The sequence below is a fragment of the Hyla sarda genome (genome assembly GCF_029499605.1).
Source record: "Hyla sarda isolate aHylSar1 chromosome 1 unlocalized genomic scaffold, aHylSar1.hap1 SUPER_1_unloc_20, whole genome shotgun sequence".
Classification (NCBI taxonomy): domain Eukaryota; kingdom Metazoa; phylum Chordata; class Amphibia; order Anura; family Hylidae; genus Hyla; species Hyla sarda.
This window is the reverse complement of record NW_026607582.1, coordinates 220,220-234,492: the sequence shown is the minus strand read 5'-3', so window position 1 is coordinate 234,492 and position 14,273 is coordinate 220,220. Positions and strand designations below refer to the sequence as shown.

Below are 14,273 nucleotides of genomic sequence, written 5' to 3'. Positions count from 1 at the left end.
TAAATGTAATATTGTCCCTGACGTTGTATATAGGGAATGTAACGCGTCAGTGTTGTCCCCGCCCCCTTCTCATTATGATTATAGAGACTTTAATTCAAGGCATCAGACAGGATCCGCGCGTCTCCCTTGAAGATCGTCTCTTCTGAACATAAGATGCTGTAAAACACAATAAACAGGTCATAATAGCAAGGTCATAAATTACTTTGATATCAACCTCTCCACTAGCATCAAATACCGGCATAAATAGGACAGAGCATACAACCACCCATGTGCACCGACAACACAAGACCAATTAGCTGACACACAAACAAACAGACAAGCAGAACAAAATATAACAATACAACACACGAAAAGGGGGAAGAGGGGAGGGGGCCACGAAAGACAAAGAAAAGGAAAAGATAGAAGACCTGCAGACACATGTGAAACCCCAGGAAGCTCACTCCAGACCAGCTGAAAGACGAAGAGGACCAAGGGTATTAGTAAGGGACGCCAGGGAGTACCATTCAGTGTGACGGAGAGGTAACACTATGGCATCAATTGGGTTGTGGTATAGTGAGCGGACAGGAAAGTACACCACTTTGCAAAGAATTTCCTCGCATTGTGTTCTCTGTGTCTTTCTGTGTCCAGTCTGTCCACCTAAAAGAAAGTCTTAATTTCTACCACATGGGCTATGACCGGCATGGGAGTCTTTATCCAGTCACACATAATTATGCGCGCGGCCACCAGGAGAATAACGTGGAGGAATTTTGGAATAAATCGTAGACCCACCTCTGCAACAGAAAGATCAACAGACTGGAACAGAAGTGCCTGAGGAGTCAATGGAACCCGAACGGTCCAATACCTAGTGATATAGTCTACAACGTCCCCCCAAAAGCTCTGCGACTTGGAACAGGACCAAATGCCATGATAAAACTCTGTGTCGGGAGTATTGCATTTCGGACAGGCAGTATGTCTGTCTGGGAATGCAGAGGTAGCCGGGATATTAAAGCCCAAGTAGCCAAAGTGCATAAGCTTAAAAAATGTTTTGCGCCAGCGCTCATTGATGACATTATCCGCTCGCGTACGTCAGGATCCTGAAGAATTGACTCCTATTTAGCAAAAAGTGTATGTTTGGAAACCTTTAAAAGACGGTCATTAAAGTATCTATACAAACCCGAAATAGACGCCTTCCTAGTTTGTGGACCTACCTTGTCTTCAAAAGAGGAGGAAGACAATTCAGAGGACAGTTCCTGAGCCGGGATGTGCAAAAACAGAGAAGTTGGGACACTTGGAGAAAATGAGAAGGCGGCAGAGAGAAGTTAGTAATTTCCTGCGGGCGGAGCCACAGTCTTTCCTCGGCATCCATCAACTGTCTTGCCACTTTTATCCCCTTCCTACCTCAAACAAACTGTTCTCTCTGCCCTGGAGAAATTCTAGATGACCCCAGAGATTAAGACGCCCAGATAGCAGAAAAGGTAGACCATAGGCCCTATGAACAGCTTTCCACGTTAAGATAGTGTCCCTAATTACTAATGAACGCATTATATGGGTGGGAAGGCATGGGATGCGGGTATGGAGGCAGGAAACCAAATTCTAAGGAGAAGTGAGCTCTTCCTCCAAAAAATTGTTGGAATGAAAGCTAGACTCATGGACCCAGTCCATGACATGTCTAGAGAGGCATGAGAGGTTATAGCCACGGAGGTTGAGAAAACCCACACCGCCATCAGCCCTGCTAAGCATCAGTTTTTGTAAGGCAATTCGCGGGCGCTTACCCGCCCATATAAAGTGTGTGAAGGCTGAGTTTAGAGTAGTCACAGCCTTATGTTTCAATAAAACAGGCAGGGTTTGTAACTGGTATAAGAGTTGAGGAAAGCTGATCGTTTTCAAATGACATTTGCCTTGGAAGGAGATTGGTAATTGATGCCAGCGACGAAGCTCATCCTGGATCTGCTCGAACAAAGGGGGATAATTCAAGGTGTAGAGGGAAGAGGGGTCTCTACCAATTTTTATACCTAAGTAAGTGATATGGGGCTTGACAAGATCCCCGGGTATTCCCAGGGTATTCCAGTAAGAGGAAGACCAAGAGGGTCCCCGCGGGAGTAGTTCACTTTTTAGTTGATTGATTTTATACCCAGAGAAGGTACCAAAATGAGCTAAAGTGGACATCAGGGGGGTGTAATGGGCACTCAGATTGGCTTGGAAGATCAAAACATCATCCACGAAAAGAGTTAATTTGACTGTTTTGCGCTGGATTGCAATGCCCTGATACATATCAGAGTCCTCCAGGTGACGGGCTAAAGGTTCCAGATTGAATAAGAGAGGGGACAGGGGACATCCCTGTCACATCCCTTTAAAAAGAGGAAAGGAGGGAGACAATATGCCTGTGTGAAATTGTGCCTGGGGGGGAAGCATAGAGACCCCCTAAAAATGTATGGAAATGACCAGTAATGCCTACCTTGTCCAACACCATCCCAAGCCAGTCCCACCTGACATTATCGTATGCCTTTTCGGCGTCAAGTGCCAGTTACAGTGGTTATTCCCCAGGCTCAGGACGGTGCTGCATCCTATCCAGGACAGTTAACAATTTGCAGATATTAGTCACTGATGACCGAAAGCCCACTTGGGAAGGACCTATCAACGAGAGCAGAAACACACTTAAGCGATCAGCAAGTATTTTAGACACTGGCTTAAGGTCTTGGTTAATAAGGGATATGGGATGGTAGGATTGGGGCAGGAGGTGATCCTTGCCGGGCTTTAGAAGGAACTTAATGACGGCTGTGTTTGAGTGCAAAGGCCAAGAGCCAGAATGCAGGAGATGGTTAAAGTAAGATGTTAATGGGGGCATCACTTCATGAATCAAGACCTTATAAAATTCACCGGAGAAACCATCAGGGCCCGGCCCTTTCGCATTATGGAGACCTTTAATGTTCCGCCGAACTTTGTCTTCAGTGAAGTCCCCATTAAAAGCATCTCGGTGATCGGAGGACAGCGAGGGCAAGTGAACAAACTCCAGAAATGTCTTACCAAATACCATATCCACAGGGGAAAATGTCATGGTATCCTGGTACGTAGCGCACTGTGATGTACGTTTACGTTTATTTTTGGTTTCGATATAGATGTGGTGGTGAAATAATTGCTGTTATTACAAAGTAAAATTGTTGGCGTATAAAACAAGCCTCATATGGGTCTGTAGGTGGAAAACTAAAAGCGTTCTGATTTTTAGAAGGTGAGGAGGAAAAAATGAAAGTGCAAAAATGGAAAAACCCTGAATCCTTAAAGAGTTAAAGTTGTCCTCTTATGACCCCTATAACTCTTTTATATTCCAGTATACAGGACTATATAAGGGTCATTTTTTTGTGCCATAATCTGTAGTTTCTATTTATATCATTTTGTTTCGATGACAATTTAGATCATTTTTTATAAATTTTTTCCTGGTATATGAAGCAACCGAAAATATTTATTTATTTTTGTTTACATTATTTTATTGAAAAATGGGAAAAGTGGTTCAAACTTTACTAGGGGAGGGGCTTATTCACATTTATTAACACTTTTTTTTAGTATATTTTTCAGATTGTTTAGTCCCTTTAGGAAACTATTGCATGTGAACCTTAGATTACAGTAAGGATCAACCGATATCGATTTTTTAGGGCCGATACCGATAATCTGTGGAGGTTAGGGCCGATAGCCGATAATTTATACCGGAATATCGGTATAAGTTATCAGTTATTTATCTCCCCCCCACCCCGGCAACACCACTGCAGATCATTGATTTAAAGCGGGCGCTTTAAATCAATGAACTGCAGCGGCTTTTGCGGTGCTAGAGACCGCCGCTGTCTACCGCTTCTCTCCCCCTACCTGTCCTGGGGTCCTTCTGAGTCCTATCACCGCCCCACCACCACCGCACCCCCCACCGCACTACCCCGGCCAGAGACCGCCGCCGCTGCCCCATTGCCTCCCCCATTCCCGATTTTATAATTACCGGGGTCCACGCTACTTCTGGCTCCGGCAGCGTCCTCCTGAGCTGTCACTGTGCGCACTGACTGTGACGTTGCGTTGAGGACGTCACTCGTCATTGCGCAGCGTAACACAGGATGCCGCAGGAGCCAGAAGTAGCGCGGACTCCGCGAACAGGTAACCGGGGATGGGGGAGGCAATGGGGCGGCGGCGGTCTCTGGCCGGGGCGGTGGTGGGGGGTGCGGCGTGGTGCAGGGGGCAGTGCATTATCGGCAAGGTAATTGCCGATACCGATAACGTCCAAAATCGTGAATATCGGCCGATAATATCGGGAAAAACTGATAATCGGTCAATCCCTAGATTGCAGACACTGATCAATGCCATCATATAGAACAGTGTTATCGGCGCTCTATTACTACAGGCTGCTGAGGCTGTCTACTGTAAGGGAGCGCTGATCGGATGAGCTGGAAGACGGTAGGGACCCTCCGCCTGTCCTCTCAGCTGATCGGGACCCTGCAATTTTGTCGTGATGATTGCAGGATCTAAAAGGTTAGTGTCAGAAATGTGACCAATCAGTGATGTCCGTCATTAGTTGTGGGTCCTGGCTGCTGATAACAACCGGGACCCACCAGGTATGAAGCGTGCTCAGCTTCATTTATGGCCAGTGTCCTGAAGGAGTTAATAGATTCCTTACTATACCCTGTTATAAACCTCATATAGGTAAGTGTCCTCAGGTGTCACCATGGAGGATTTCCGAGCTCTTTATTATAATCTTCCTGACAACATGGCCGACACTACATAAACAATAAATCTCCATATAATGGCCGTCCTTAGTATAGGTTATTCATATAGGAAGAGTCATATGGGCTTCAATGTCTTTAGTCTCATCTCACCCTCTTGGACTTTCTTCCCAAAGGGCCGGTTACCTCATCCAAAATGGTGGATTTCATCCTTCCAAGATGGCCGCCTCTGTCTCAGCTTCTCACAGCCTCCATTCTTCTCCTTCCTGTCCGTCCGTGTCCCTCCTCTATAATGAACTCGTGTGAGTTTATAGTAATAGTCATGGGTGTGTCTATTATAATGGAGGGTGTGTCTATTATAATTGGGGGGGTCTATTATAATTGAGTGTGTGTCTATTATAATGGAGGGTGTGTCTATTATAATTTAGGTTGTCTCCTTTATAAATGAAGGTGCGTCTATTATAATTGAGGGTGTGTCTATTATAATTCAAGGTGTCTCCTTTATAAATGAGGGTGTCTATTATAAATGTGGGTGTGCCTATGATTGAGGGTGTGTCTATTATAATTTAGGGTGCGTCTATTATAATTGAGGGTGTGTCTATTATAATTCAAGGTGTCTCCTTTATAAATGAGGGTGTGTCTATTATAAATGTGGGTGTGCCTATGATTGAGGGTGTGTCTATTATAATTTAGGGTGCGTCTATTATAATTGAGGGTGTGTCTATTATAATTCAAGGTGTCTCCTTTATAAATGAGGGTGTGTCTATTATAAATGTGGGTGTGTCTATGATTGAGGGTGTGTCTATTATAATTCAAGGTGTCTCCTTTATAAATGAGGGTGTGTCTATTATAAATGTGGGTGTGTCTATTATAATTGAGGGTGTGTCTATTATAATTCAAGGGGTCTTATTTAAAAATGAGGGTGTGTTTATTATAAATGGCCAGTGTGTCTATTATAAATGGGGGGTGTCTATTATAAATGGGGGGGGTTTATATAGTGCACACAGATTCCGCAGCGCTGTACACTCATATTGCTCCCTGTCCCCATTGGGGTCACATGTTATTGAAGTGTGGGAGGAAACCGGAGGAAACCCACACAAACATGGAAGAGCATACAAACTCTTTGCAGATGTTGTCTTCTGTGCTGCAAGGTAACAGTGCAAACCACTGAGTGCTGCCCCATGAGGGGGGTTTATCCTAATATATATATATCTGGTTCATTACGAGTCCAATCCTCCTCCCTTGTGGGCCGGCATGGTATACATTAGGTGGTGGGTGTTTTCTTATTGGATACTTCATGTGTATATATGGTATATCCTCCCACTGTACTGAAATAGTATTGTACTATGTCATTAGATTCTATATATATACATCCAGCACTGTACATTGTATCTCAGTGATAACCTGTAACCTTGATAATGAGAACATGTATTGAGAAATATCCCATTACATAATATGTAACATATGTGAATAAAGAGCGATCTGTCAATCATGGCTGGTGGGGGCGGAGTAACTGTGAGGACCCCCCCCCCCCTTCCTGTTTCAGGCAGCATGAAAGTGATGAAAGTTCTAGAATCAGAACATTTTCCATACACATCATTATTCCCCCATGTGATCGTGTGGTGCAGACATAGAAGATAACTCACTTCTGTACGGCCGGGTTCACACTGCAGAATCTCCGCGGGCGTCGCTAGGACCGCACAGAGTAAGCGGATCTGCCGAAAGATCTGATCAGAAATGCATTGCTGTCTATGGGGATGGCAATGCAGTCCGCATGGTCTCCTAGTACCGCAAGCAGAGGCATGAGATCGATAAGGAACTCTGGGGGAGATTCTCAAAGAATTTTACGCAAAAAAAAACAATTTCTGCCAAAATTTTGCCATGAAAAGTATCGACCACATTTTCAAAGTGCTTTGTGCTGCGGCTTACACTGTTCACGTCAGTTTTGTAAAAGTGGGCGTGTCCCTGTATATTGTCTGCTTTACATGATATTTGGGGTGAGAGTCCAGTTTACATCCAAAATTTCACTCCAGCTTTTTGATATCACAGAATTGGTTGTAGGTTTATTGTTTTTTTTTCTTAGTTTTTTGGGAAAAGGTGTTATTTAGGTAATTATTAAAAAAAAGAAATAATTATTATTGAAAAATGTAATAAAAAAAAAACCATATATATATCAAAAGCTGAACTGTGAGCCGCTCACCGATAGCGCTCTCACCTCCCCACCTGTGCCCCGGGCCGACCGGTACCACCTCCGGCTAAGTGCTTGTACGAACAGAACAATAAGGTCCGGCACTAGAGTGATTGCAGGTAAAGACTGTTTGTTGCTTTATTGAAGATATCGCAGTACAAAGCTGGAAGTCTAGACTGCGATATCTTCAATAAAACAACAAACAGTCTTTACCTGCAACCACTCTAGTGCCGGACCTTATTGTTCTCTTGTGAGATGTTTCTGACAGAATTTTCTGGGATATAAAATTTGGTGCAAAAATCAGCAATTTTGGTTCCAAAATTGCCAATTTTGGCGCAAAAAAAAATCCAATATGGCTGCAACAAGAAAAAAATTTTTTGCCACAAAGAAAAACAAAAGTGGCACAAAAATTTATGTTCACATATTTTCAAAGCAGCACAAAAGGCTTTTGAAATTGTGAGGAGAAAAAAAAAGGTGAATAATATCGCTGGAATAGAAATTACAGTATTAAACATTTGTAACAAGGTTTAATGTATAATATTCTAGTACCAGGTGACGTATATACAGATGTGTTATTTGGATTCTGTTTGCATTTTGTATAACAGACATTTCTGTAGGTGTACAACAAGATGTGCTTTCCGAGTAAAACATTTCCCACATTCTGAACATGGAAATGGCTTCTCACCTGTGTGAGTTATTTGATGTTCAACAAGATTTGATTTCTTAGTAAAACATTTTCCACATTCTAAACATGAAAATGGCTTCTCCCCTGTGTGAGTTCTCTGATGTTCAATAATATTTGATTTAGAAGTAAAACATTTCCCACATTCTGAACATGAAAATGGGTTCTCCCCTGTGTGAATTCTCATATGTCTAACAAGCCGTGATTTAGAAGTAAAACATTTTACACATTCTGAACATGAAAATGGCTTCCCTCCTGTGTGAGCTGTTTGATGTTCAACAAGATTTGATTTCTTAGTAAAACATTTCCCACATTCTGAACATGGAAATGGCTTCTCACCTGTGTGAGTTCTGTGATGTTCAACAAGCCGTGATTTAGAAGTAAAACATTTCCCACATTCTGAACATGAAAACAGTTTTTCCCCTGAGTGAGTTCTCTGATGCTGAACAAGCCACGTTTTAGAAGTAAAATATTTTCCACATTCTGAACATGAAAATGGCTTCTCTCCTGTGTGAGTTCTCTGATGTCCAACAAGATGCGATTTCTGAGTGAAACATTTTCCACATTGTGAACATGAAAAGGGCTTCTCTCCTGTGTGAGTTCTCTGATGTACAACAAGATCTGATTTAGAAGTAAAACATTTCCCACATTCTGAACATGAATATGTTTTCTTTCCTGTATGAGCTTGTTGGTGTCCATCATTCCTTCTGTGACTCTTATTTTTCTGAATATCCTGTGATGACTGAGAAGACAGGACCTGTATATAAGGATGAGATGACAGATCTTGGCTGTGAAGGGCTGAGGGTGTATCTGGGATAATGGAATGTTCTTCATATGTATCTTGTGTGATATCATCATCTGCTTTATAATCTGAAGATATAAGATTCTCCTCTGATCTCCTGCTACAAGAATCTGCAGAGAATAACACAGATTATATTAATAATTGCGCCCATATTTATAGTCTTTTTAGTACAACATTGTAAGTGCAGCATGTGACATCATGGAACCTTTTCAACAAGGGAACCACCAGTAATGGCGGACATCAGCGATATCGCTGATGTCCACCATTAACCCCTTAGATCCCGTAGATCAATACAGATCACGGCACCTGTGGCAGTGCGGCGCTTGTAATCGCTGATCTGATTGTAGGTGGCACAGAGGTCCCCTCACCTGCCTCCACCGCTCTCCCGGGGTCTTCTGCACTGATCTGCCTTCCAGCAGACCAGAGCAGAAGATCGCTGATGATACTGATCAGTGCTATGCCTATGTATAGCACTGAACAGCATTGGTAATCTAATGATTGCAATAGATAGTCACCTATGGGGACATAAGGAGTTAAAAATAAAAGTTAAAAAAATTGAAAAACCCACCCTAATAAAAATTTTAATCACTATTTTCCCCTATTTTACTCAAAAAAGCATCAAAAAATGATAATATAAACATATTTGGTGTTGCTGCCTGAATAAATATCCGATCAAATAATGTTAATGATCCCGTGCGGTGAACAGCGTAAACGTAAAAAAGTACAAAAAAATTGCTGCTTTTTGGTCACATCACATTCAAAATTAATTTTTTTTTATAAAAAAGCGACTAAAAAGTCACAAATACACAAAAGTGAAATAAAAAAAAAATACAGGTCATGATGCAAAAAATGAGCCCTCATACCGCCCGGTATACGGAAAAATGAAAAAGTTATAGGTGGTCCAAGTAGGGAGACTGATTTTGTAAAAAATAAAAAAAAAGGTTTGTGATTTTTTAAAAAGCAGGACAATAAAATAAAAATATGTAATCATGGGGAGAATTTTAATCATTGACCAACAGAATAAAGAAAACGTCATTTTTACCGTAAAGTGTCCAGCAGCGTTTTCATTAAAATTTCCTCACAAAAAATAATAATTTGGGTTCGCTGTACACTTTATGGTAAAATGAGTGATGTCATTACAAAGGACAATTGGTCCCGCAAAAAACAAGTCCTCATATGGGTCTGTGGATGGAAATTTAACCCCTTAAGGACTGAGCATTTTTCCACTTTTGTTTTTTCCTCCTTACCTTTAAAAAATCATAACTCTTTCAATTTTGCACCTAAAAATCCATATTATGGCTTATTTTTTGCACCACCAATCCTACTTTGTAATGACATCAGTCATTTTACCCAAAAACCTACGGCGAAATAGAAATAAAAATCATTGTGCGACAAAATTGAAGAAAAAACGCCATTTTGTAACTTTTGGAGGCTTCCAAAAGTAAGGGGCGGTATGAATGCTCATTTTTTTGCGCCGTGTTCTGAAGTTTTTAGCGGTACCATTTTTTGTATTGATCGGACTTTTTAATCGCTTTTTATTCATTTTTTCATTATATAAAAAGTGACCAAAAATACGATATTTTGGACTTTGGAATTTTTTTTGCGCGTACGCCATTGTCCGTGCGGTTTAATTAACAATATATCTTTATAATTTTTACATTTCCGCACACGGCGATATCACATGTTTATTTTTATTTACACAGTTTTTTTTTATTTTATGGGAAAAGGGGGGTGATTCAAACTTTTATTAGGGAAGGGGTTAAATGATCTTTATTCACAATTTTTAAACTATTTTTTGCAGTGTTATAGGTCCCATAGGAGGCTATAACACTGCACACACTGATCTTTTACATTGATCATTGTTATCCCATAGGAGACTATAACACTGTACACACTGATCTCTTACACTGATCATTGTTATCCCATAGGAGGCTATAACACTGCACACACTGATCTTTTACATTGATCATTGTTATCCCATAGGAGACTATAACACTGTACACACTGATCTCTTACACTGATCATTGTTATCCCATAGGAGGCTATAACACTGCACACACTGATCTCTTATCCTGATCATTGTTATCCCATAGGGGACTATAACACTGCACACACTGATCTCTTACACTGATCATTGTTATCCCATAGGAGACTATAACACTGCACACACTAATCTCTTATACTGATCATTATTATCCCATAGGAGACTAGAATGTACAAAAAAGAACAGGACAATGTGAACAAGAGTGAAGGTAATGCGGCAAATAAAGAAAAATCGGAAACCAGCGTAGCTCGGCATTTTTCAGAATACAGACACAATGTGAACGAACTTAGATGGCAGGTACTTGAAAACATAGAGGGCGAGAATAAGGAACAAGTAAAAATGAAACTATTGAGGAACGAGGTGCGCTGGATACAAAAACTGGGTACTTTAAAACCGGACGGGATTAATGAGATCTGCAATTTCAATGTATTTTTATAACTAAGCGTATACTGTAACTGTACTGTTGTTTTCATGTGGTTTTTTATGTGATTTTAATTCCTTTTGATACGTTTTTGTAACTTTTGTATTTCCGCTGTAGAATTAAGATCTCGCGAGAATGTAAACGTATTTAACTTGATGATGGGCGTTTTTCACATTATGCTGGACAAAGAAGGTGTTTCCTTCAAAACGTTGCATGGACTTACACACCTGCTGGTGTAGGAGATGGCCGTATACAGGTTATACAACTAAAGACAACTTGATGAGCTGATACATATCTCCTGCTGGACACTGCTGATTTATTACTTTGTGCACATGGGTGAATATTCTAATGTTGAAAAATTGTATATCTTCTGAATATATATATATATATATATATAAAGAAAACTTAAGCATCAATTGAAACGTGTGTTACACCCTTTTTTCTATTGGATGCATTTTTTCTGAATACAGAGCACTCAGGTAACCACGTTTACCCCATGCACAGTGAGCCCCCACACTTATGATTGTAATCCCATAGGAGACTATAATACTGCACACACTGATCTCCGACACTGATCATTGTTATCCCATAGGAGACTATAACACTGCACACACTGATCTCTTATACTGATCACTGTTATCCCATAGGAGACTATAATACTGGACACACTGACATTACACTGATCATTGTTATCCCATAGGAGATTATAACACTGCACACACTGATCTTTTACACTGATCATTGTTATCCCATAGGAGACTATAAGACTGCACACACTGATCTCTTATACTGATCAATGGTTTCTCATAGGATCGATGATTCTTCCGCTTGACTGCTCATGTCTGGATCTCAGGCACTGAGCAGCCATTTGGCGATCGGACACCAGGAGACAGGTAAGGGACCCTCCTGCTGTCCTACAGCTGTTCGGGATGCTGCGGTGAAATCGCTGCGATCCCAAACAGCCCGCTGAGCTAGCCAGGGGTAGTTTACTTTCACTTTAGACGCGGCAGTCAACTTTTAACTCTGTGGCTAAAGGGTTAATAGCGCGCGGAACCGCGATCAGTGCTGCACGCTATAAGCCACGGCCGGGCCCGACCCGCTATAAACAACGGCCGGGCCCTAGCCGCTATGACGCAGGGCCACAGCGTTATAGAACGGGAGCGGACTTAAGGGGTTAAAAGAGTTATGGATATTAGAAGGTGAGGACGAAAAAATTAAAACGCAAAAATAAAATTGGCCTGGTCCTTAAGGCCAAAATGGACATGGTCCTTAAGGGGTTAATGATAAATGCATGCTAAGTATCAGTAAAGGCCACACTTTGAAACCACTGATCTAAAACAAAATCCTGTCCGGCTGCAGCATCATCTCTGTCCCAGCTGAAGCACAGACCTGGCAGGACTAGTACTCCTCTGTGCTCACTCCTGTCCTATCAGACTGCAGCATGAAAGCAGAGAGGAGGGGGTTACAGAGCAGCCTGTTGTGATTGGATAAAGAAACCCGGCACAGCAGACCCAGGGAGGAAGTGAATGAATGGTGAGTGAGGGCGGGCTCAGTGCTTGCCTCAGACACTCCCCTTCCTGAACAGTGGATGCCAGAATAGGTGAGCAGCAGAACAGAGGGATTTGTGAGCCAAATACAGAAGACAAATAAAACAGATCTGTATAGTATCTGGATGACCTAGTGAGTAACATATATGAGGATTATATTTTCTGTGATTACTGCAGTCAGTGGCTGAGTAGATTCTGTGACTGTTCTCTGTATTTAGTGGTTACTACTCACCTGGGCAGTTACCTGCAGAAATGTCCTCCTTATACTGCTCATCGCTGCTCATCTCTGTCTCTTCTTCTTTCTTTATGTCTGTAGCATTAATATAGATCATATCTCTCCCTGTAGAAATGCCCTCCTTATACTGCTTATCACTGTTTACATCTGTCTCTTGTTGGTCCTTTATGTCTGTAGCATTAATAGAGCTCAGATGTTTCCCTGTAGGAATGTCCTCCTTATACTGATCATCACTGCTCACATCTGTCTCTTGTTCTTCCTTTATGTCTGTAGCATTAATATAGATCAGATCTTTCCCTGTAGGGCTGTCCTCCTTATACTGCTCATTACCACTCCCATCTGACTCTTCTTTCTTTATGTCTGTAGCATTAATATAAATCAGATGTTTCCCTGTAGGAATGTCCTCCTTATACTGCTCATCACTGCTCAAATCTGTCTCTTCTTCTTTCTTTATGTCTGTAGCATTAATATAGATCCGATCTTTCCGTGTAGGAATGTCCTCTTTATACTGTTCATCACCGCTTACATCTGTCTCTTCTTTTTTCTTTATGTCTGTAGCATTAATATAGATCAGATCTTTCCCTGTAGGAATGTCCTCCTTATACTGCTCATAACAGTTCAAATCTGTCTCTTGTTCTTCCTTTATGTCTGTAGTATTAACATAGATCAGATCTTTCCCTATAGGTATGTCCTCCTTATACTGCTCATTACTGCTCACATCTGCCTCTTCTTCCTTTATGTCTGTAGCGTTAATATAGATCAGATCTTTCCCTGTAGGAATGTTTTCCTTATACTGCTTATTACGGCTCACTTTTGTCTCTGGAGCATTAATATAGATAAGAACTTCCCCTGTAGGAATGTCCTCCTTATACTGCACAACACCGCTCACATCTGTCTCTTCTTCTTCCTTTATGTCTGTAGCATTAACATAGATCAGATCTTTCTCTGTAGGAAAGTTCTCCTTAAACTGCTTATCACCGCTCACATCTGTCTCTGTAGTTTTAATATTGTTCAGATCTTCACCCTGATTCATAAGATGTGAAAGAAATATTGTAAAAGTCATCAGACAGTAAGGAGAAGTCACATGGGATGTTATAGATGAGCAGGAGATGAGGAGTCATGGAGGGTGAGGGGACTGACCACAAGAGCTTCACAGCCCTTCTACAGATCATAGGGAATATCTCAATCTACCTGATCATCCTGTGGAAGAAGAGGACGGGGACACCTCTCTGGTGCTGTTCTCTTACTGGATCTGACTGTAGGGAACATATACAGAGACTGAATTCATTCTTTACATACAAATAATGAGAGGACGTGTGTATATAGTCATGTCTATTACCTGGTGATGTGAGGGGCTGCTGATCCTCCATCATGACCTGATCCTTGTACTGATCCTTGTGTCCTTCTACATACTCCCACTCCTCCATGGAGAAATAGACCGCCACGTCCTGACACCTTATAGGAACCTGTATTGTGAATAAACATTTAATTCTATACAATTCCAGGATGTTATATGGAGACATTTGAGGGGATATTCCTGCACATGATTTATCTTCTTGCTCTCGGATGATGAGGTGAATACTTGTCGGGGCAGATCCTCTATATTATGGTCACATGTCCCCAACTGACCGCAAGTCTGATGATCCAGCTGTCAGTTCAGGTCATTATACCCAAAGTACCC

General features: G+C 41.5%; 1 protein-coding gene across 1 annotated transcript in view; it reads right to left on the bottom strand.

The window, feature by feature from the left end:
- Positions 1-14,273, bottom strand: part of LOC130298098 (oocyte zinc finger protein XlCOF7.1-like) — a 91,128-nt gene extending 76,855 nt beyond the window's left edge. The window contains exons 1-4 of the mRNA XM_056550989.1: positions 13,932-14,273; positions 13,784-13,848; positions 12,590-13,616; positions 7,437-8,455 (exon numbers count right to left, since the gene is read on the bottom strand). Of these exons, the coding sequence (XP_056406964.1) occupies positions 7,437-8,455; positions 12,590-13,616; positions 13,784-13,848; positions 13,932-14,115 (2,295 nt within the window). The 5' untranslated portion in view covers positions 14,116-14,273. The remainder of the gene's footprint in view (positions 1-7,436; positions 8,456-12,589; positions 13,617-13,783; positions 13,849-13,931) is intronic.